Here is a 20,096-nt window from a genome sequence, read left to right as displayed (position 1 = left end):
AAGGGTCCCCTCTCCTTGGGGCCAACACAGAGGGTGACAAGCCCCAGCCACCAAGTGCAGGCACCCAGAACCACAGCATGCCTCAGGACACTACAGGAGAAGCTCTTTTTGAGCATGCAAGGAACCCAGCAAAGGTGCCTCACAGCCTCTCCCCACCCACGTACACAGGTAAGGAGAAAAGCATCTCAACACAGGGAACCTGAGAAGCTCCAAGGGGTGACACGACACCCACAGGACTTTTCCACAGCCCACAGAGGCTTCCTAATGAGCAAGAGGCTGTGGGGTGCCCCACAGACAGCATCCATGCAAACAGGCCCCACAAGCATAGCAGGAACTCTGAGCACCTCAGCGTCTTATTACAGAAAATGGCAAGTTTTGTACTAAAGGGTTGAGAACAAAAGACATTTATTGACAAAGCTAAGTGCTTGTTCAGCAGACAAGCAGGCCTGGCAATAGCACCATCTTTCAGCTCTCCACTTGGTTCCATCAGGCATTGCTCAGGCTGCAGGTTGAGCACCATGGACGAGGATGTTCCTGGCTGTGCAGGACCTGGTCTCACCAAGAAGAGCTCCCCAAGAACCAACTGATCCCATCAGATGGAAGGAGGTGGACAAGTACTGCATGCCCACTGAGAAACAACGCTACCAGGTGGAGACCAGAGATCAAGCCCAAGGCTGGCACCAACAGACTTGCTCAAGCTGCAGATCCAAGCCAATGAGTTTTATTCTGCTCCAGGATGTTTACATTCAAACATCAGCTTTGTTCAACTCATGACTTAGAGAATCCAAACAAAGGGAAGACAAGGAAGCAGCCAATACCAACTTCCACAGCTCCCCCCACCCGCTATAAGGGCTAGAATAACCAAAAAGATTAAAAAGAACAGAAACATCAACTATTGCCATGGACACAATGAGAGTCCACCAGGCCACTTGGTTGCACCCCATGGCAATCTTGCTCAAGTACATCAGAGAAAGGCTCTCTTGGAGTCAAGGCAGAAGAAGGCTTTGCCACAAAAATGCTACTACTTCACATAAGGAATGAAGTACAGTGCACCCATAAGCAGTTCTACCACATTCAAAATTTTTTTGTATTCTTAGCTCTGTAAAAATGTACATATTCTACAGATTTATAGATATTTACAGGTTCTCTACAGCCTCCCCACCTCATGTGGGTTTTACATACTTACAAATACACTCCCTATTTTTAAACTGCCTGAGTGTGGTTGAGTCACATCAGTGTAGCTGAGATCAGCCAGACAGGCCGACAAGGCCACACTGCAGTCGGTAGAGGTGGCCACTCCACCTCACCCCTGAGGGTCCTCTGCCTCCCCAGGGACCTGGCTGAAGCCCTGCTGAGAAGGAGGGAAGGAGCCATGCAGGGCTCCAGTGCCCCATGATCTGGTAGAGGGTTGCACACCTTGGCTGCCAGCTCAGCTCTGCTGCTTCCAGACAGTGGACACATGCAGAGTTAACAGTGGCTGAAGCCCCTTTCTGGCCAGCACCCCCAAAGGCAGGCACAGGCTCACCCAACACTCCCATGCTTCTGCTCCAACAAAAAAGCCACAAGTTCAGGCAGGGCATCAGCAGAAGATGCTATTTCCAGAAGCCCACAACCCTGAATCATCTGCTCCACACATAGCTGCTGTGCCAAGCCCAGGAGACTTTAGTCCAGACAAGAGCTGCTGGTGCCCACTGGCTTGCTGCTAACACAGATCAGTTCCCTCCAGGATCAAACTGAAGCAGTCCACTCGAGCTTTCTGTCATCATCCTCTTGAAGGAGGCAGAATATAATTTCTTCCACTTTCTATTCCCAAAGCAATAAATCCTCATCGGTACCCCCAATCTGCCCGGATCACACCTTCCTTCTCAGAAAAGGATTGCTCAGGGCATGCCCAGATATTCTCCTTGGGTCACTCAAGTCCAGCTGCATCAGTACTCACAGGAGGAAGTGATCAGCTCCCAGCCCCAAACAGAGCTGGTCCACCCAGAGTTCTGTCCCTCTGCAGCAAACCTGGCTCACCGGATCATGTAGGCCAAGCTTGCTCCCAGTCCAGCCACGCCTGCAAATGCCACCAGGATGTTTCTGATGCTGCCTTCTAGGTCCTCAACTCGAAAGAAGTCAACAAAGCCCTCCTAGGAGAAAGAAGGGAAAGTCATTTTCCCCACAAACCACCCTTCTTTGGCAGGAAGGCACAGAAAGCCTTTCTTCCTGGCAGAGTGGGCTAGGATGCAGCCTCCCCAGCACATCCCCTGAGTGTGTCTCCCCAGAGCCATCAGGGCCACTGCTGGTCCCCAGGGGCAGCATCAAAGCAGTTGTGGGCCAGCTTCAAGCAAGCTCCATGCACTCAGGATTGACTCAGCTTTGGGAATGCTGCCCACTCCACACTGGGCAGGGGCACATTTTTAGGTCAAGACTGTAATTGTAAGGAGCTCCTGAAGCACCCAAACTCCAGCTAGATGCTTTGACTGTGGTTTTAACTGGAACAGTGAGTAATTTCTGTACTTCACTGACACACAATTGTCAGTGAGCAGGTCCCAGAAAAGGAAAAGACTGGATTGTTCTCAACAGCCCCCCACGCTGGGGACAGGCAGTGACTCACCCAGCCTCCCTGGCTCATGAGCCACTCGCGCTTGGATGAGACGAGCGCGTCCGTGATGATCCCTGCCAGGGAGCTGATGCACGTCTCCTGCTTGATGCTCTTCAGGTGTTTCGCAACAAAGGCTCCAAACGAGATGAGCGTCACTACCCGACCCCAGTTTGTTACTCCGTCACTGAACACATGGGCAGCCACTTCACACACTGACTGCAGATCTTCCTCTTTCTGGATATCCAGCTTCCGAAGCATTCCTGGAAGAGACAGAGATGCTGGTTTAGAGGCAGGAACACATATGCCATCAAACAGCCCACAAGGCCACTAGTGAGAAAACACAACCCCCACATTCTAGGGCCAAAAAGCTGTAGAAGTTCCTGCCAAGCATCAGTGATGGAGAACAAGTACCTGCCTACTTCTGCAGCAGATTCTGCTGCTCACACTTGCCTGCGCCACACAAACACCAGCTCATAACCCATTTCTAGTTTCTTTGCCCCCCTCTCAGGCACAGCTGCAGTCTCTGTGCACATCACACTCCCACATGAGAAGCACACAGAGATGCTGGTTTGCAGCCTGGCACAAGCCCTGCCCCTCCAGCTGAAACGCAGGAATCACCTACAGGCAGACAGATGTGTTACCCTTTCATTAACACGCTTTGAGTTACTGGAACAACAGAATTCCTCAGTTTGACCTACAGTGCCCCGTCATGAATAAGCAAACAAGACCAGCCTTTATGAAACTGAAAGACATTGCTTGTTGTTGCTGAAACCAACAGGAAGCCTTCCTGAAGCCAGCTCCTTTCAGCACACACTCATTTAACCATCCCTGCAGAAGCCTCAGATACCAACAGAAGCCCTCACAGCTCTGAATGTTCCCCCCAAACGTGGATTGTTCAATGAACACATCCAGGAACCTGGCCAGGGTAACTGAGCCCACAAGCTTTCACATCAGCACAACTAAGCACAAGAAGAAGAAGCTGAAGCCCTCTGCACTAAAAATAAAAAAACCACCAAAACCCTGGAACATCCTCCTGCAAGAACAAAAGGGTTTTCACCACACACCATCTCAGGAGAAAATTCCAACTCTACCCTTCTGTGCCAGGCACCATGGTGACCTGGGAGCAGACAGTGTGACATGCCAAAAGCAGTCCCAGCACGAGCCCCGAGGCTGGGAGCTCAGCCCCACCACCCCAAGGGCTCACCCCAAAACAGCTTGTTTCCAAGTTACATGAAGCCAGGTCAAAATTGTTGATCTTACTTTCAGTCTGTTTCCAGCACACTCTGAGAACACCTGCTCATCCAAGCCCAGGCACTGGGGTTCAAGTTTCTATGGCTATTCTAGGACACATCAGAAGTGGGATAAATACATTAAAATAACTATAACGCAAGCACATAATCCAGGATAATTTCTACCCTCGAAACCACATTCCATCTGAGCCAGGGGTGTGAGGAGTTTAAATGCCTGAGCTAGCTAATCTTTGGACACTTGGGATTATTTGCATATGATCATGCTGAGCAAAGCAGGACATAAGGAGGAACTGGGGCTAATCTGTAACTAGATTATCTCCTCTGCACACGTTACCAGCGGTTTTTCAACCTCCAAATCGAGCAAAGTTCAGTTTCATCTTTAATCACTTCTCAGCTGTTTTAACTCTCTCGAAACCAGAGCCACATCCCGTCCGGTAAACGAGGACTCAGGTGCCCACCTCCCCATCCTAACTGCCCTTGCTGGAAGCCGAATGTGCTGCAGAAGCCTTGCTCCAGCCTGGGCCTCTCCCGGGCCCGGACAGGCAGCCCACCCACCTTGAGGGCCCACACACACAGCAGAGAGAACAGGATCTGGCAGGGACTCACATTCCTGCGACCATCTCTTCGAGAGGCAAGCCTTCAAACCTCCACCCCACCCCCGAACCCCACACTAGGGAGGGACGGGCCCGGGACTGACTTCCAAGGCAACGAAAAATGTCCCTGTCCCCCCCGAGGCCTCCCGCCCCAGCAGTCCCACCGCAGGGCCTGATGTGCCCCCACCCTACACACGGCCCGTTCCCCGCCCACCCCCGCCGCCAGGAAGGAGCCGGCCGCCACCCACCCTGGAAGGCGAGCTGGTGTTTCTGCATGACGCCGTCGCCGACCCTCCGCAGCGTCTCCAGCGCCTTCTCCATCACGGCATCACCCGATCCGCCAGGCCGGCCAGGCCCGCCTAGCAGCCCCGAGAAAAGCTTCTTCGCTCCAGGCTCGGCCTCGCCCGCCGCCTCCCGCAGATAGCGGCTTATGAGCTCCAGCGAGTCCTGCCGCAGACCATCCGACGGCTCCGGCGGCCCGGGCGGCGTCCCGGGTAGAGAGTCCCCCGCCGGGCCGCGCTCGCCCTCGGGCTCGCAGCCGTCCAGCTCCTCCTCGGGGCTCCAGAGCGCGCCCGGCCTGGCCGCGGGGGGCAGCGCGGCGCGGGGGCCCGCACCGCAGCCCAGGGGAGCGCGGGGCCCTTCCGGCCGAGCGGCGGCCCGGGCCCCCAGCGGGCCCGCCAGGGCCCGCGGTACCTCAGCGGCGGCGGCCGCGCCGGGGGGCGCTGGGGCCGGCTCCCCACCCGGCGAGGCGGGCGCCTGGGCGCGGCCGCCGCCGCAGTAGAGGTTGAAGCCGATGAGCGCGTTTCGCTTCACGGCGAACATGGCGGCTCCGGCGGCGCTGGCGAAGGCGAGGGCGGGTCTGCGCGGCTGCTTATATAGGGCGGGTGACGCTGGCGCGGGGCGCGGCGGGGGAGGGGCGAGGCCACGCCGGTTCCGCTTCCGCTCCCGGCCGCGCTTCCGGCCTCCTTCCTCTGGGGGAACGGCCCGGGGGGGGGGGCGGTTTTTAGGGTGAAAAAGGGAGAAAGAGGCTCTGTCTCCGTGGTGCGCACCGCGCCTCCCCTTCACCGGGCCCTGCTGGGGGCCCCTGGCCGTTCCTTGCCCCGTGCAGCAGCCCGCGGGCACTGCAGGGCATGGCGTCCTGCACCGCCCTCCGCGGCTCCGCTTATCCCTTCCCTGCCTCGGCACTTGAGGTTTCTGGATTTTCCAACGCAAAGCATCCCCTGGAAAGGCCTCGAATGCACAGGCAGCAGGATTGAAGCCTGCTGGGGGGGAGCCAGGGCCACTCTTACTGACATGCACTGAAAGGGCGATGAGCTCTGGCGAGGCCTCCCTGCGGGACTGCACCCAGCTCTGGGGTCTTCAGCACAGCACCTGTGGGAGTGACCCCAGAGGAGGCCATAAAAATCAGAAGGCTGGACCCGCTCTGCTGTGAGGACAGGCTGAGAATTGGGGTTGTTCAGCCTGGAGAAGGCTCCAAACAGTCCTTGTGCCCTTTCAGTAATCAAAGGGGGCCTACAAGACAGAGAGACTTTTTAGCAGGGTCTGTAGCAATAGAACAAGCAGTGATGTTTTTAAACTAAAGGCAGCTTTAGACTAGATAGAAGGAAGAAATTACTTATGTTGAGTGTGGTGAGACACTGTCCCAGGTTGCTCACAGACATGGTAGACACCCCATCCCTGGAAATATTCACAGTGTGGACAAGGCTCTGAGCAATCTGATCTAGTTGAAGGGGTCCCTGCTCACTGCAGGAGGTTGGGCTGGGTGGTCTTCAAAGGTCCCTTCCCACCTGAACCATTCTGTGATTGTGTCAGGTTCTGTTATTCTGTATCTCTTGGCATCTTCCCTGAATCTGTCTGGTTAAAGCCCCCTTGACCCTGGCTGAATTTCCATGAGGAACTGCTCCATTTCCTCCAGCCATTGTTGGATTGCCCAACATCTCTTCAGTTCCTCGAAACCTCCTCACATCTGCTGCTCTGAGCCACGGGGGCTGTGGCCTCAGAGCAGGGCAGGGCAGAGACCAGACCTGCTTTGCTGTCACCCATTGCCTGAGACACCCTGGGGGCAAATTGGCCACCCTCGGCAGTCTTGAGACACCAGCTCTCAACCTGGGTCCCCCTTGGCCTCAGGCTCCTCCTTCACCCCCTGGGAATGAGCTGGATGCCCTCAAAATCTACCCTGGTTTGGGCAATTGCAGGTGGATCAGCCATTCCCTGGAGAGACCAATGCCACAGCTTTGGTCTGGGCAGTGAGGAAGGAGAGGAGATCCCCAGCTGCTCCATTGCTGGACGCCTTCCTGGGGCAGTGTCCTGAGGACCAGGCTCTGCTCCATCCCCACCTCTTGGGACAGAGGGAGAGGTATGGAGGCAAAGGTGGCTGCTGTCCCACAGAGCTTGCCTGCAGAGCCAAGCACCAGTGCAGCTCAGCCTGCTCCAGCCTCAGCGACATTTTGATCCAAGACACTTGAAATGGGGCTCTGGGGGCCCTAGAAATTACACCCCGAGTTACCCCTTCAATAGGACACAGGCAGCCAGGACAGTAACACCAGGGATGGTGCTGATGCCAAAACTTTCCCAAGGCTGCTGAAATTCCCTGCAGCAGCAGAGCCCCAGGCCCCAGCAGGAGGTGACACCAGCCCCATGTCACCTGGCCATGCCACCAAACTCGGACATGAGGAGAGCAAAATGTCAAGCCAGGGGCAACTGCAAGAGGGCCCTGGTTTTCCCCTCTGGTGCAGGCAGGTGGACTCAGTGCTGGACCCCAACCAACCAAAAAGGGACCCAGGAAATACTGTCCACACACCCCTCCTCCCTGCCCACCCCCCCCACCCCCCCCCCCATGGATCCTGGTGCCTTGGGACTGGGGGGAAGGGGCACAGACTCCAGATGTGGGGATAAAATTCCAGATGTGGATCTTTCCACTTCAGGGAGGCAGTGAAGACCATGAAGCAGCTCCTCTTGGTCAGGATGTGGTTTGGATGTGGTGTTGGTGGAGATGGGTTAGGGGAGAACTTTGTAGAGCAGGGATGATGGTTGGACTCGGTGATCCCGAGGGGCTTTTCCAACCTGAATAGTTCTGTGATTCTATGATTCTATGAGAGCACGAGGAGGTTGCACTGGGGTCCAAGAAGATGAAGCCCGGCCCCCTCCAAACCCTTCCCATGGCCCCACGGAATGTGCCCTTGTCAGGAAATGAATTCTTGGCACACCAGGAACAATAACAGAGGGGAGTTCAGCCTGCTCGGCAGCTTGAGGCAGCGCCCAGCACATATTTCCCCAGCAGTGCCAAACTTTGAAGTACAAACAAATACCGGCACATACTTTGGCACCAGGCTGGAACAGCGCGTCCCTCTGCAAACACCCAGCCCTGGCCCTGCTGTGGGATGGGCTTGGGGGGCTGGTGTGCGGGAAGAGGCAGTGCAGGGGCTTCAGCGAGCCCAGTGGGTTGGTCTGAAGAGCAGCACACCCGGTGGTGCCATCAGCAGGGCTGGTTGAGTCGAGAAAAGAATGGAGTGACATCAAGGCTGGAAACGCCCGAGTTACCTCCCTCCAGGAGGGCTGGGAGAGGCACAGGGGAGTGGCGTGGGAAAGTACCCCTGGGGGGGCAGCCCTGACCCCTGGGGAGCAGCCCTGACCCGTGGCATACCCCCAAGTCCCTCAGCTGTGAGCCAAGGTTCCTGCCGTGCACCCCACGGCTCCAGTGCTGGGGGGCACCACACTGGTCATGTATGCGGGGGGGCTGGGGAAGAGGCTGCCCAGCAGCTGAGCCCTCAAGGAGGAAGGGCAGGAGTTCCAGCTGGGTCCACTGGGGAGATATGTCTCCCCCCACCGGTGCCATCCCTGGGGTGAAGGGGCCATACCTGCCTTCCCTGCCCCAACACAACTGCAGGTGGGCTCAGCAAGCTGAAGCCCTCCCTGTCTCCCATGTCACGCCCACAGCTGCACTTGGAGGGCCTTGCTCAACCCACACGATTCCTTCAGACACCCCAAATGGTGCTCAACATGTCCTTGCTCCTGCTGGCCCCAGGGTCATTGAGCCTCCCACGGCTGTCAGCCTCATTCTGGTGGGAATTTCATAAGGAGCAGAGGATGAAACCACAAATGCTGCTGAGACCCAGGGTGGCTCCTCCTGGACCCCCTCCCAAAATGGGAAGTGGGGTAGCATCACCCCCCACACTCCCTGTCCGGCTCTGGGGGTGGAACAGAAACAACCCTTGTAGGGAATTGCTCCAGCTGCCTCTCATCCTGTGTTGTCACTACGGTCACTATTGTTTCCCCCTCCTGGGCAAGCATGCAGGCATTTCCAGACCAGCAGGGAGAGATGTCGCTGAGAGCTGTCCCCTCCCTTTGTCCCCTCGGGAAAGGGGCAGTCCCTTTCCACTCTTCACTTTATTTCATCTTTTTTGTTTGGTTGGTTTGGGTTTTTTGGTGCTTTTTTAATAAAAAGGAAGCATAGCGCCCTGTAAGAGAGGAAATAGGAACATGTAAAAAATTAGATATATTTTTATAGATATGATTCAGATCTATTTACATCACGGCTGGGACAGACAGCAGAACATCCAAGGAGGGTGAACATCCAGCACCACCCTGACCAGGTCACGCAGGGTCCAGAAGGGTGACAGAGACCAAAGCAGGGCCCCGTGGTTACCAGGCACAGAATCCCACTCCCCTCAATCCACAGGGTTGGCAAGGGAGCCCCTCACTCCTGGTGCCCTGGCAAGCAGGGCTGAGCTGGCTTGCTCCAGCCCACCTGAAGGAAGATACGACCCTCTGAGGCACCCTTGGCAAACGCTCTTCCTGGGAATCAATACCAGGTTCCTTGCTCCAGCCAGCAGCAGGAAAGCACAAGGATGAAAAAGATTCTCAGGACAGTCTCAACCAAGCAGCCAAGAATACACGAGAGGAAAAGCTGTGCCTGGGCAGTGCCTCCCTGCTGCCTCCCTGCCTTGGATTTTCCTAACGGGAATTCCTAACCCCCCCCCAAAAAAAAAACAACAACCCCCCCAAAAAAAAACAAACAAGAAACCCCCCGAACCCCCCCCCCAGATGCCCACTTGACTTCCTTTTGCCTCCAAAGCTGGGCCCAAACCAGGCAAGTAACCCTGGCACAAGCACAGACACTGCAGAGGTTGGAAGGCAGCTTCGCCTGTGCTGCACGTGGAGTGGATGGTCCCAGCACCACCCCACAGGCTGCAGCCACCTCACCAGCCTGTGGGGTTGCTGGTGGGTTCTCCTTCAGGCTTTTTTATCCCTCCCCCAGGCCTCAAAGGCAAGAAGAAAAAAAAAACAAGGGAGAGAAAAAAAATTCCAAACTTGGAGTGTCTGATACTGTCCATGCAGGTTTTTCTCTATGCTCCTCCCTTCCTAATCTCCACACTATCTCGAGTGCTTTTGCCCTCCTGGGGTGGTTCTTCCCAGTCCAGCCTCTCTCCCTCCAGAGATCACATCTGCCTCACCAGCTGCTGCCAGCTCTGGCTTTGCAAGTGCCATAGTCTGGCATCAGGCAGGAGCTGCAAGTGACGAGGGAGGGCTCTGCCTGCTTGGCCACGTTCCTGTGACCCACCTTTTGCTGCCCACTCCACAGCTGGGTGAGGAGCTGTCTCACCCTGGCCAGGGCAGACAGCCTCACTGGCCAGAACTGACCAGGGAGAAACTGCCTCCAAGCCCCCTGGGGCAGCTGTGAGCCTCGTACTGTGGCCAGCACAGCCACACACAGCCACAGCTGAAGCTTCTTCCCTAAAACAGCAAACACCTCCTTGCAGCTCCCAGCCACAAGGAACATTTCAAACCCTCCTGGCCCACCTACTGGACACGTCACCCCCGCCTGTGAGCTCAGCTGCTTTGCGCAAGCAGGGGACAGATCCCAGGCAGCTCAGCCCAACAACACAGCCACATAATTTTCTGTCTATCAGCTAATTTCTTCACTTACCAGCTGTAAAGCACACACCTAACTAAACTCCCAGATCACGTATCACGCCCTTTGCCCATTCACTTCTTCCTCTGCAGACACCAGATGTCTGAAAAGCATTAACGAGCCACAGCTCTGAGCTCTCCCCTCCTTCCCAGTACCAAGCAATTAGCGACTCCTCCCACGGCCACTCGACTGCCCCCACCAGGAGGCCACACTTCGGTGGCTCTGCGGGCGAGGATAGTTCCAAACAACGTAGAAGGCAGCAAAACCGACGGGCTGAAAGGAACAGCCCAGTCAAATCTGCTTGTGTGTCCCGGGCTACCAACGCCTCTCAGTCGCCTGCTGAGTTTTGGTGTGTGTTTGCTGTAAATACTCAAATAACTATGTGTATTCTGGTGCTCCTGTCCCTATGGTACAGTGAAGATCAATCCATTTAGCCAAAAGAAAAAAATAAAGTAGGAAAAAAACCCAGCCTGTGAGGCAGGCTACCCTGCCAGCTTGCTGGTTACGAGCGAGGATTTCCTCTGTGGGAGGTCCTGGGGGGTGGGGATGTGGTCTCCTGTCACCAGGTTCTTGTCTGGCCCTGCACTTGGCAACTGCTTGTTCTTCATCTTTGCCTTGGCCATGTTGTAGTCACCAGAATCAAAGTATTTTTGCTGGAAGAAGGAGAGGAGTTTCAGTTACTTTCGTTTGTAGGAGCATGGGGACACGGCAGAGACACAAACATCTGGCCACGAATGGATGATCCTTGAAGGAGCTGCTGGGGTTGCTCAAAACTGAGTCACAATAACATCACATAAGGGGAAAATCCAAGTGAGTGAGCCTGGCTCGATGTAAAAGGCCTTTAGCCCTCACCCACAACCCCAGCATGACTCAAGATCTGCCCTGGTTAGAAGGAGCTCTGCCCCAGGGGCAGCCACCAGGACACCTTCCTGCCCTTGGACACACCTCTGAGTGTCTGTAGCTTTCCCTGCTTGGCGTGGTGCTCAGGGGGTAAAGTCCACATTTGTCCTGCTCTGCCCTTGCACCACACTCAGGACCACAGGGATTCCATCCTGGCCCAGAGACCCCAGCACAGCCACCCCAGGAGCCACCTTCAGGCAGAGGCTCAGCTCTGGTAGCAAAGCCAGGGGTTGTTTGCTGACACAGTTTACTCTGGTTTGGTGAACAGATGAGTCAGTGTGATAGAGGCAGGATTTTCTCCCCAGGAAGCACAGCCTGGACAGGGCTGCAGCTTTTGCCAGACTGTCCAGGCTCCCAACAGCCAAAATGACACAGGGAAATGGCTGCAAAGACATGGCTGGAGGCCCCTCCCTGCCACACGGTGCCACCAACTTGGGGCTCAAAGGGCATTTTGCTCCCAGATCACACACGTCACCATGGGCCCCTGAGCTCCTCCCTGGTGCTGCTTCAGCCCTCCCAGTGGGGTAGAAAAGGCTGAACCCCACAGCAGAGCTGGTGCTACAGACAGGGCTGTGTTGCACACAAGTAGCTCTGAAGAGCCCAGCTCTGCCCTGATGTGTCTTCAGGCCCCAGGGAGCCCAGTTCTCACAAAAAGCCCTTCCCCATTTCAGCTCCAAGCCATGAAAAAACCCTCCTCTCTGTGCTTGCATTAGGAGCTGGGACCTAAAACTGCCAGTAATAGATGTTCTGGGCCTGGAGAAGGATCACAGGTCAGCAGAACACCTGCAATGCAAGAAAAAGTCGACCCAACCAGGGAGGCAGCTACAGTGGGAGCTCAACTGAAATGCCTCTACATACATGGGGAGCAGTGCAGACACAGCCCTGTGTGCCTGCAGGACCACAACGTTCTGGGCACCACTGAGATGTGGTGGGATAGCTCCTGCAGCTGGGATGTGGGAATGGAGAAGTATCAGCTCTTCAGGAAGGACAGGAGGGGGTGTTGCCCTCTACATCAGTGACCAGCTGGAGTGCATGGAGCTCCACTCGGGGATGGAGGAGAAGACTGAAACCTTATGGGTCAGGGTTAAAGGGAAGAGAGGGGTAGATATCATAGTGGGGGTCTGCTATAGGCCACCTGAGCAGGAAGACCAAGCAGATGAAGCCTCTACAGGCAGACAGGAGCAGTTGCTTGGAGGAACAACAGCAAGGTGTAAGCAAACCAGGAAGTTCCTGGAATGCGTTGCCAACAATCTCCTTCTCCAAGTGGTAGAGGAACCAATGAGAAAAGGTGCTTTGCTGGACCTTGTTCTCACCAAAAAACACAGGCTGGTGGGCAATGTGAAGTTTAAGGGTAGCCTTGGCTGCAGTGATCACAAAATGGTGGGAATTCAGGATCATCAAGGCAACGAGGGTCCAAATCAACCTCACTACCCTGGACTTCAGGAGAGCAGACTGACCTCTACAAGGATCTGCTTGATAGGATACCATGGGATAAAGCCCTGGAGGGGAGAGGAGGCCAGGAAAGCTGGTCAGTACTCAAGAATCACCTCCTCCAAGCCTAGAAGCAACACATCCAAAGAGGCAGACAAACAAGGAGAACTCCATGGATGAACAAGGAGCTCTTGGACAAACTTAGATGCAAAAAGAAAGTCTACAGAGCATAGAAGCAAGGACAGGTATCCTGAGAGGAGTGCAAAGAAGTTGTCCAGGTAGCCAGGAATCAGGTTAGGAAAGCTTAAGTCCAGGTAGAATTAAATCTGGCCAGGGACACAAAGCATAACAAGAAAAGCTTCTACATACATCAGTGATAAAAGGAAGACTAGGGACCTCTCCAGAAGGAAACAAGAACTTGCTCACACAAGATGTGGAGGCTGAGATGCTCAGTGACTTTTTTGCCTCAGTCTTCACTGAGCAAAAGGCAAGACTTCACACCATCCATTACAGGAGACAGAGGACTGTGAGAAGGAAGATCCATCCACTGGAGGAGAAGAGCAGATTCAAGACCAGCTAAAGACCCTGAAGGTGCACAAATCCATGGGACCTGGTGGAATTAATCCACAGCTCCTGAGAGAACTGGCAGGAAAAGTTGCAAAGCCTCTGTCCATCATATTTGAAAAGTCGTGGCAGTCTGGAGAAATCCCCACTGGCTGGAAAAGGGGAAACAAAGCTCCCATTTTCAAGAAGGGAAAAAAGGAAGACCCAGAGAACAACAGGCTGGTCAGTCCTACCTCTGTGCCTGGCCAGGTCATGGAGCAGATCCTCCTAAAGGCTCTGCTGAGGCACATGGAAAAGGTGGAGGTGGCTGGTGGCAACCAACATGGCTTCACCAAGGACAAATCCTGCCTGACAAACGTGGTGGCTTTTTACACCGGGGTCATGGCACTGCTGGACAAGGGGAGAGCAACTGACATCAGCTGCCTGGAGCTGTGCAAAGCCTCTGACACTGTCCTGCACCATATCCTGGTCTCTGAGTTGGAACAATAAGGATTCAATGGATGGACCACTCAGTGGATGAGGAACTGGCTGGATGGTCACACACAAAGAGTAGTGGTCAATGGGTTGATGTCCAAATGGAGACCAGTAAGGAGTGGTGCTCCCCAAGGGTCAGTGCTGGGACTGGTGCTGTTTGACATCTTTGTCAGAGACATGGACAGTGGGACTGATGCACTCCCAGCAAGTCTGGTGATGACAGCAAGCTGTGTGGTGTGGTGACATGCTGAAGGGAAAGGAGGATGTCCAGAGGGACCTGGACAGGCTGGAGAGGTGGGCCCATGCCAACATCGTGAAGTTCAATAAGGACAAGTGCAGGGCCCTGCACCTGGGTTGGAGCAATCCCAAGCACAAAGCCAGGCTGGGTGGGAATGGATGGAGCAACCAAGGAGAAGGACTTGGAGGTGTTTGGGGAGGAGAAGCTCAACATGAGCCGGCACCATGGACTGGAGCCCAGAAACCCCCCGTGTCCTGGGCTGTCACCAGCAGCGTGACCAGCAGGGCCAGGGAGGGGATTGTCCCCTCTGCTCTGCTCTGGGGAGACCCCCTGCAGGGCTGGGAACAGCTCTGGGGTCTCCAACATAACAAGGACATGGAGCTGTTATAGAGAGTCCAAAGGAGGCCACGGAGATGATGGGAGGGCTGGAGCAGCTCTGCTTTGGAGACAGGCTGGGAGAGTTGGGGTGTTCAGCCTGGAGAAGAGAAGGCTCCAGGGAGACCTTAGAGCAGCTTCCAGTGCCTGAAGGGGCTCCAGGAAAGCTGGGGAGGGACTTTTTATAAAGGCATGTAGAAAGAGGACAACGGGTGATGGCTTTAAACTGGTAGAGATTTAGGTTGGACATTTGGAAGAAATTCTGTGCTGTGAGGGTGGTGAGACCCTGACCCAGGTTGCCCAGAGAAGCTGTGGCTGCCCCATCCCTGGAAGTGTTCAAGCCAGGATGGATGGGGCTTGGAGCAACTGGGTCTGGTGGGAGGTGTAACTGCCCATGCAGGGGGTTGGATCTAGATGATCTATCTCTGATGCCCTTCCCAGCCAAAACCAGCCTGTGATTCCCTAAAAAACACCAGACTTGGTGATCCCAGCAAGCAAAGGTGCAAGGAGGCTGGGCAGGCAGAGGGCACAGCTGCCAGACAGGCTGACAGGAAGCAGCAGGACAGAGCTGAACCCTGCACGTGACACAGGGACAGGGGATAGCACATGGCCACCAGCAGCTCAGGAAGGGTCTGTTTCCTACACCAGGCTCCGCAGGAAGACCCAGCAGTGACAGCCCAAGGAGGCTACAGATGGCTCTGGGAAAGGATTTCATTCCCTTGCCAGGGAGGACAGGCAGAGTTGTCTTTTGACACCAGTGCCAGCACTGGGGGTGCAGCCTCCTGACTCACCATCAACCCCAGTGCCCTTTGCACCAGCTACAACTCAGCAAAGTGCAGAGCAGAGGGAAAAACTTAGCCCCCCAGCATCTCAGTGACTCCACTGCACCCTGGGGAGCCCAGGCAGGGGTATTTATGCAGTTGTTTCCCCTTTAGACCCGAAGTTTTGGGCCCAGATTTGGAAGACAGGGTGGAATTCACAGCTGGGAGAGATACACAGAGCAAAATCACCCAAGAGGCAGCAGCTGTTGGGTTCTGAGCAGGCAGATAGCCTTCTTGCCAGACCACAGCAGCCGTCACTGCCTCAGGCTTGTGCTCCCCAGGTGGCAGGTCCAGCCCAGGCACCAGCAGAAGCCTGGCCCATGGCTTCACCAGACTTGCTGGCCTGAGGAAATTTGGTGTGATACGTCTGGCCTGACTGGGGCTTGGCTGTTTGTGAGGGAGTTGAGGACACAGAGGAGCCACAGCTGAGAATTAAATACCCCTTTCTGCAGTCTCTTCATAAGGAAGTCAGAGCCTCCAGGCTTCTGGCCCAGGTTGGGGTATTTGGCCTTGAGTTTTGCCTCTTCTGCTCTCTCAGGGATGATGGTTTCCTTCTCTTGTATGTCCTGAAAGACAAAGAGGAGGGTGGAAAGCCCTTCAGCTCCACAGCAAAACACACACCTGTGATGCTGTAACACACCAATCAGCAGCACAACCCAAACCCTGGTGCCTGCCCTGCCAAACATGGAGAGGTCCCCTGGAAAGCCCAGATGTACTCAGAGAATGTGACAAACACCTTCCCAGCCAGAAACAGCTTTTGCTTCCATGATCTGCAGAAACATGCAGAGCCACTCTCCCTCCCTCCTGCCCAGCCAGGAGTCCCTGCAGGTGCTCACAATGACATTTGGCTTTGCAAATGGAGCATAAAACATCACTACAAACAGCTGCTAGACAAGGATCTGCCCTGAGCAGCAACAGGGCAGACCAGCACTGACAAACACCAGCCCAGAGCTCACGGGGCTGCTCAAGAGCTCAACCTTGCTCCACCACTGCAGGACAGCCAAGATTGTGGGATGGTTTGGGTGGACTCTAAAGATCCTCCAGTTCCAGCCCCTACATGGGCAGGGACACATTCCATGAGACCAGGTTGCTCCAAGCCCCATCCAACCTGTCCTTCAACACTTCCAGGGATGGGGCAGCCACAGCTTCTCTGGGCAACCTGGGCCAGGGTCTCACCGCCCTCACAGCCAAGAATTTCTCCCTCAGATCTCATTTCCATCTCCCCTTTTGCAACTTAAAACTGTTCACCCTCATCCCATCACTCCCTGCCCTTGTCCCAAGCCCCTCCCCAGCTTTCCTGGAGCCCCTTCAGGCACTGGAAGGTGCTCTAAGGTCTCCCTGCAGCCTTCTCTCTAGGCTGAACAGCCACAACTCTCTCAGCCTGTCTCCAGAGCAGAGCTGCTCCAGCCCTTGGATCATTTCCGTGGCCTCCTCTGGACTCGCTCCAACAGCTCCATGTCCTTCTTATAGAATTATAGAATCATCCTGGTTGGAAGGGACCTTGAAGATCACCAAGTCCAACCATAACCTCAATCCACAAACCATAACCTCATCTACCTGTTCAGGGCTTAAATCATGTCCCTGAGCACCACATCTCTATTTCTTTTAAACACTCCCAGGGATGCTGACTCCACCACCTCCCTGGGCAGCCTGTTGCACTGTCCAACCACTCTTTTGGTAAAGAAATTCTTTATAACATCCCGTCTAAACCTCCCCTGGAGCAACTTCAGGCCATTTCCTCTGGTGCTGTCACTATTCACTCGAGAGAAGAGCCCAACTCCCACCTCCCTACAACCTCCTTTCAGGTAGTTGTAGAGAGCAATGAGGTCTTCCCGCCACCTCCTCTTCTCCAAACTAAACAATCCCAGTTCCCTCAGCTTCTTCTCGTAGGACTTGTTCTCCAGACCTTTCACCAGCTTGGTGGCTCTTCTCTGGACACGCTCCAGCAACTTGACATCCTTCTTGTAGTGAGGGGCCCCAGATGTCTTGTGTTCCACAGACACAGGAACTTGAGGATGTCCTAGGAAGAGCCTGGGAATGCTTGGGCTGATTGTGGCAGAGGGCACCAGGCCCTGGCTGTTGCCTGGCTCCTCTGCAGGAGCTTCAAGACACCCCCAAACCCAGCTACTGAAGAAACATCAGCTGAGCAAAGATGCCAGAAAAGTGTTTGGGGATTTGCTCCCCAACCTCTCTCCTCAAGGCAAGTCTAGCCCCCCACCCAGAGAAGGGCTGCAGGCCTGCAGACAGGAGCTTTGGTCTGGGCTGGGAAGGGGACAGGGTTCCACAGGGCCTCATGAGACAGTTCTGGCTGGGCACCCGCCCAGGTCCAAGGGGAACACATCCCTGCTGGCCACCTCTGTCAGGAGCCACCTGGGGACAATCCACCATGCAAGTGGAAACTCCTGTTTCCCAGCATCTTGGCAAGGGATGTTTTCTGCTGCTGTTCCCTTTCCAGCACAGATGATGCTAGTGGACATGGCACTGGCAGCTCTGCTCCTGCCAGCCCAGCTGCACCAGCTGTAGGATGTCACGTCCATCTTCTCCCTAGTGCCAAGGCCCTGCTCCACTCCCAGGCCACTGGAGATGACACATTCCATGCCACAAGCATGGCAGACGCTGCCACCATGAGCCTCTGTCCCACCTGCAAAGTATCAGATGTCCCACCTCTCTCAGCATCAGATGGAACGGGCAAGCTTGCAGTCATGCAGGGTGGAGGCAGCTGGAATGGGAGTCCTGGGCTCCCCAAGGATAAGGCACTGAAGCTTGGTCTGGTGGCTTTCAGGGGTGTGCTCCTGTGTGTAAAACTGCTGGGACTTTCCTTCCCAGGCAGGCAAAAGCAGAGGCAGAGCCCATGAGCTCCCAGGCTGGAAAGCTTTGCTGGCACTACAAGAGGTTACCAAGGTGATTCTCCACTGCTGCTGAGCTGGGGAAGCAGCTCCTCAAAGCACAGGGGCAGCCCTGGGGGCAGCTCCCTGCAGAGGTGCATGTCAAGGCTGCCATGGAATGGCTCCTTGGCTGCATCTCTAAAAGGCAAAGTAAACCTGAGTTCACAGCAGCTCCAATCATAACAGGGAAGACTAGAGCTAAAGCTGTAGCAGGATGCGCAGGTTGGGCACATCCCACATGGAGCTCCAACCCTGCAGTCTCCTCCTCACATCCCCATTCATGGGGGTTCCTAAGGGATCAAAGCAGTGAGAGAAGGTGGGGGAAGGTGCCAAGAGTTTCATCACGATCTTCAGCTCCTGGATGCTGCAGGGCTTGTCCCACACACAGCCTGAAGGAGCCTGGCTCTTCTTACCTGTCTCCATGACAGCTCCAGGAACAGGAGTCACCACCACTCAGCCCTGCCACAGAGCCAGGCTCCCCACAGCCTGAGCATCAGAATGGTCATGGGGAGTTCAGCAGCAGGTGCCAAAGTTTTACCTGAAGGACAGGTCCTGCAGCCCTTCCATCATCTCAGCCTGCTCTCCTCAGTCCATCTCCAAGTCTCTTTCTGCAAATGCCACCAGCTCCCGTCCCCCTGTGCCACTGCTACCTGCTGCTCACCCACCTCCCGGGCACTTCTGCTGCGGCAGCCGGTAGAGCCGCGGCTGCACCGGCGCCCGAAACACCGGCCAGCGACCCCGGGGCCGCCCACGGCCCATCGTGCCGCCCATCTCGTTCTCCTACCACAGGAGAGACCTGCCACCTTCTCTCGGTGCCTTCTTCCTGAAGCCACCCCCAAGAGCTCTACGACCATCAGGGACGTGGATAAAGGTTCGCCCGCTGCGGCGTCTGAGCAGGGGGAGGCTGAAGGCGGCCGGCACCGGCGAGGGCGGCAGCAGCTCGGTGCCCTGGCGCGGGTTCCGCGGCCCCGGGGGGCTCAGCTCGCGTCCGGGGACGCAGCAGCTGCTTGAACCGCCTGGCCACACTGCCCAGCGCCACACGTGAGGACAGTCGGGACCCCCGGTGCCCGCAGGTCCCGGTCCCCGCCAGGACAACCAACCAGCCGGGGCCGGGGCCGGGGCCCGCCCCCTCAGCCCCTGCGGCGGTCCCAGAGAACCAGAGGGGACCGAAACCAACGCCGGCCTAGGAGGAGCTGAGGCGTCCCAGCTTTGACAGGGCCTCACCCGGGCGCTGTGGGCACGGCGGGTCCCCCGGACCCCCGGCAGCTCCTCAGGCCGCCCTTCCCACCCACGCCCCCCCCAGGACCCCCCAGCGCCCACGCCCCCCACGCCGCCATCGACAGCGAGCTAACCCATCACCCACAACGGAAGTCCGACCCCCACCAGCCCCAGAACCAATGAGACACCAGCATTCATCAGACAGACAACAGAAGCAACCAATCCAAGCAAAGCCTGTGAAGAGAGACGTGCGGCGGAGCCAACAGGAGCCGCCCAGGCCCGCCCCGGGTGTCCCACCTGTTTCTCCTGCCCAGTCTCCTCCGAGCGGGCGCCGGTACCGAGCGGGGCTGCCATTGCGGAGGGGAGAAGGGAAGGATCCGCGCACTGTCCGGCCCCACACTCTACTCCAAAATGGCTGCCGCTTCCTCCTAATCCTTCAGCTGCCTGATGGACAGGCAGGCTGCCCAATGGGAGTAGAGAGGCGGCCGCGGTGACATCACACCTGCCCAACCAGCGTCCGCGAGGGGCGGGGAGAGCGGAGAGGCGGGGCCGCTTCGGCTGGGGCGGGGGCGCACTAGCCAATGGGAAGCTCGGTGGGCGGAGCCGGGGGGCACGGGGCCCCGCCCACGCTCCCACCGGAGGCGGGACCCCCGCTCTGGGGCGGGGGGGGGGGGCGGGGGGGGCAGCCCCGGGCGCAGGGCCGGGCCGGTGCCGCTCGGCGAGGATCCTGCGCCCTCCTCGGCTGCCTCCCCCGCTCCCGCGGGCAGCCGGGCCCGGAGGCGCCGCGCGCCGCAGACCCTCGAACCTACGTCGGTGGCCCCGGGAGCGCAGCGCCCCGCGGCTGCAGCC

General features: G+C 56.5%; 2 protein-coding genes across 2 annotated transcripts; both read right to left on the bottom strand.

Moving 5' to 3' along the window:
* Window positions 1–388: 388 nt before the first annotated feature.
* MCL1 (MCL1 apoptosis regulator, BCL2 family member) lies at window positions 389–5,266 on the bottom strand. Its single transcript, XM_051641357.1, has 3 exons — window positions 4,679–5,266; window positions 2,600–2,847; window positions 389–2,132 (listed from the first exon to the last, which is right to left on the bottom strand). The coding sequence occupies exons 1-3, from the start codon at window positions 5,250–5,252 to the stop codon at window positions 2,016–2,018; spliced, it is 939 nt and encodes a 312-aa protein (XP_051497317.1). The 5' UTR covers window positions 5,253–5,266; the 3' UTR covers window positions 389–2,015.
* A 5,442-nt stretch (window positions 5,267–10,708) lies between these two features.
* Window positions 10,709–19,697, bottom strand: ENSA (endosulfine alpha). The gene is made up of 3 exons (XM_051641364.1): window positions 19,545–19,697; window positions 15,585–15,710; window positions 10,709–10,994 (listed from the first exon to the last, which is right to left on the bottom strand). The coding sequence occupies exons 1-3, from the start codon at window positions 19,599–19,601 to the stop codon at window positions 10,824–10,826; spliced, it is 354 nt and encodes a 117-aa protein (XP_051497324.1). The 5' UTR covers window positions 19,602–19,697; the 3' UTR covers window positions 10,709–10,823.
* Between the last annotated feature and the right edge of the window lie 399 nt (window positions 19,698–20,096).

The sequence above is a fragment of the Apus apus genome, chromosome 27, assembly GCF_020740795.1.
Source record: "Apus apus isolate bApuApu2 chromosome 27, bApuApu2.pri.cur, whole genome shotgun sequence".
In the NCBI taxonomy this organism is placed as follows: Eukaryota; Metazoa; Chordata; class Aves; order Apodiformes; family Apodidae; genus Apus; species Apus apus.
Note: the sequence above shows the minus strand (reverse complement) of the source record. Positions and strands in the feature narration are given on the sequence as shown.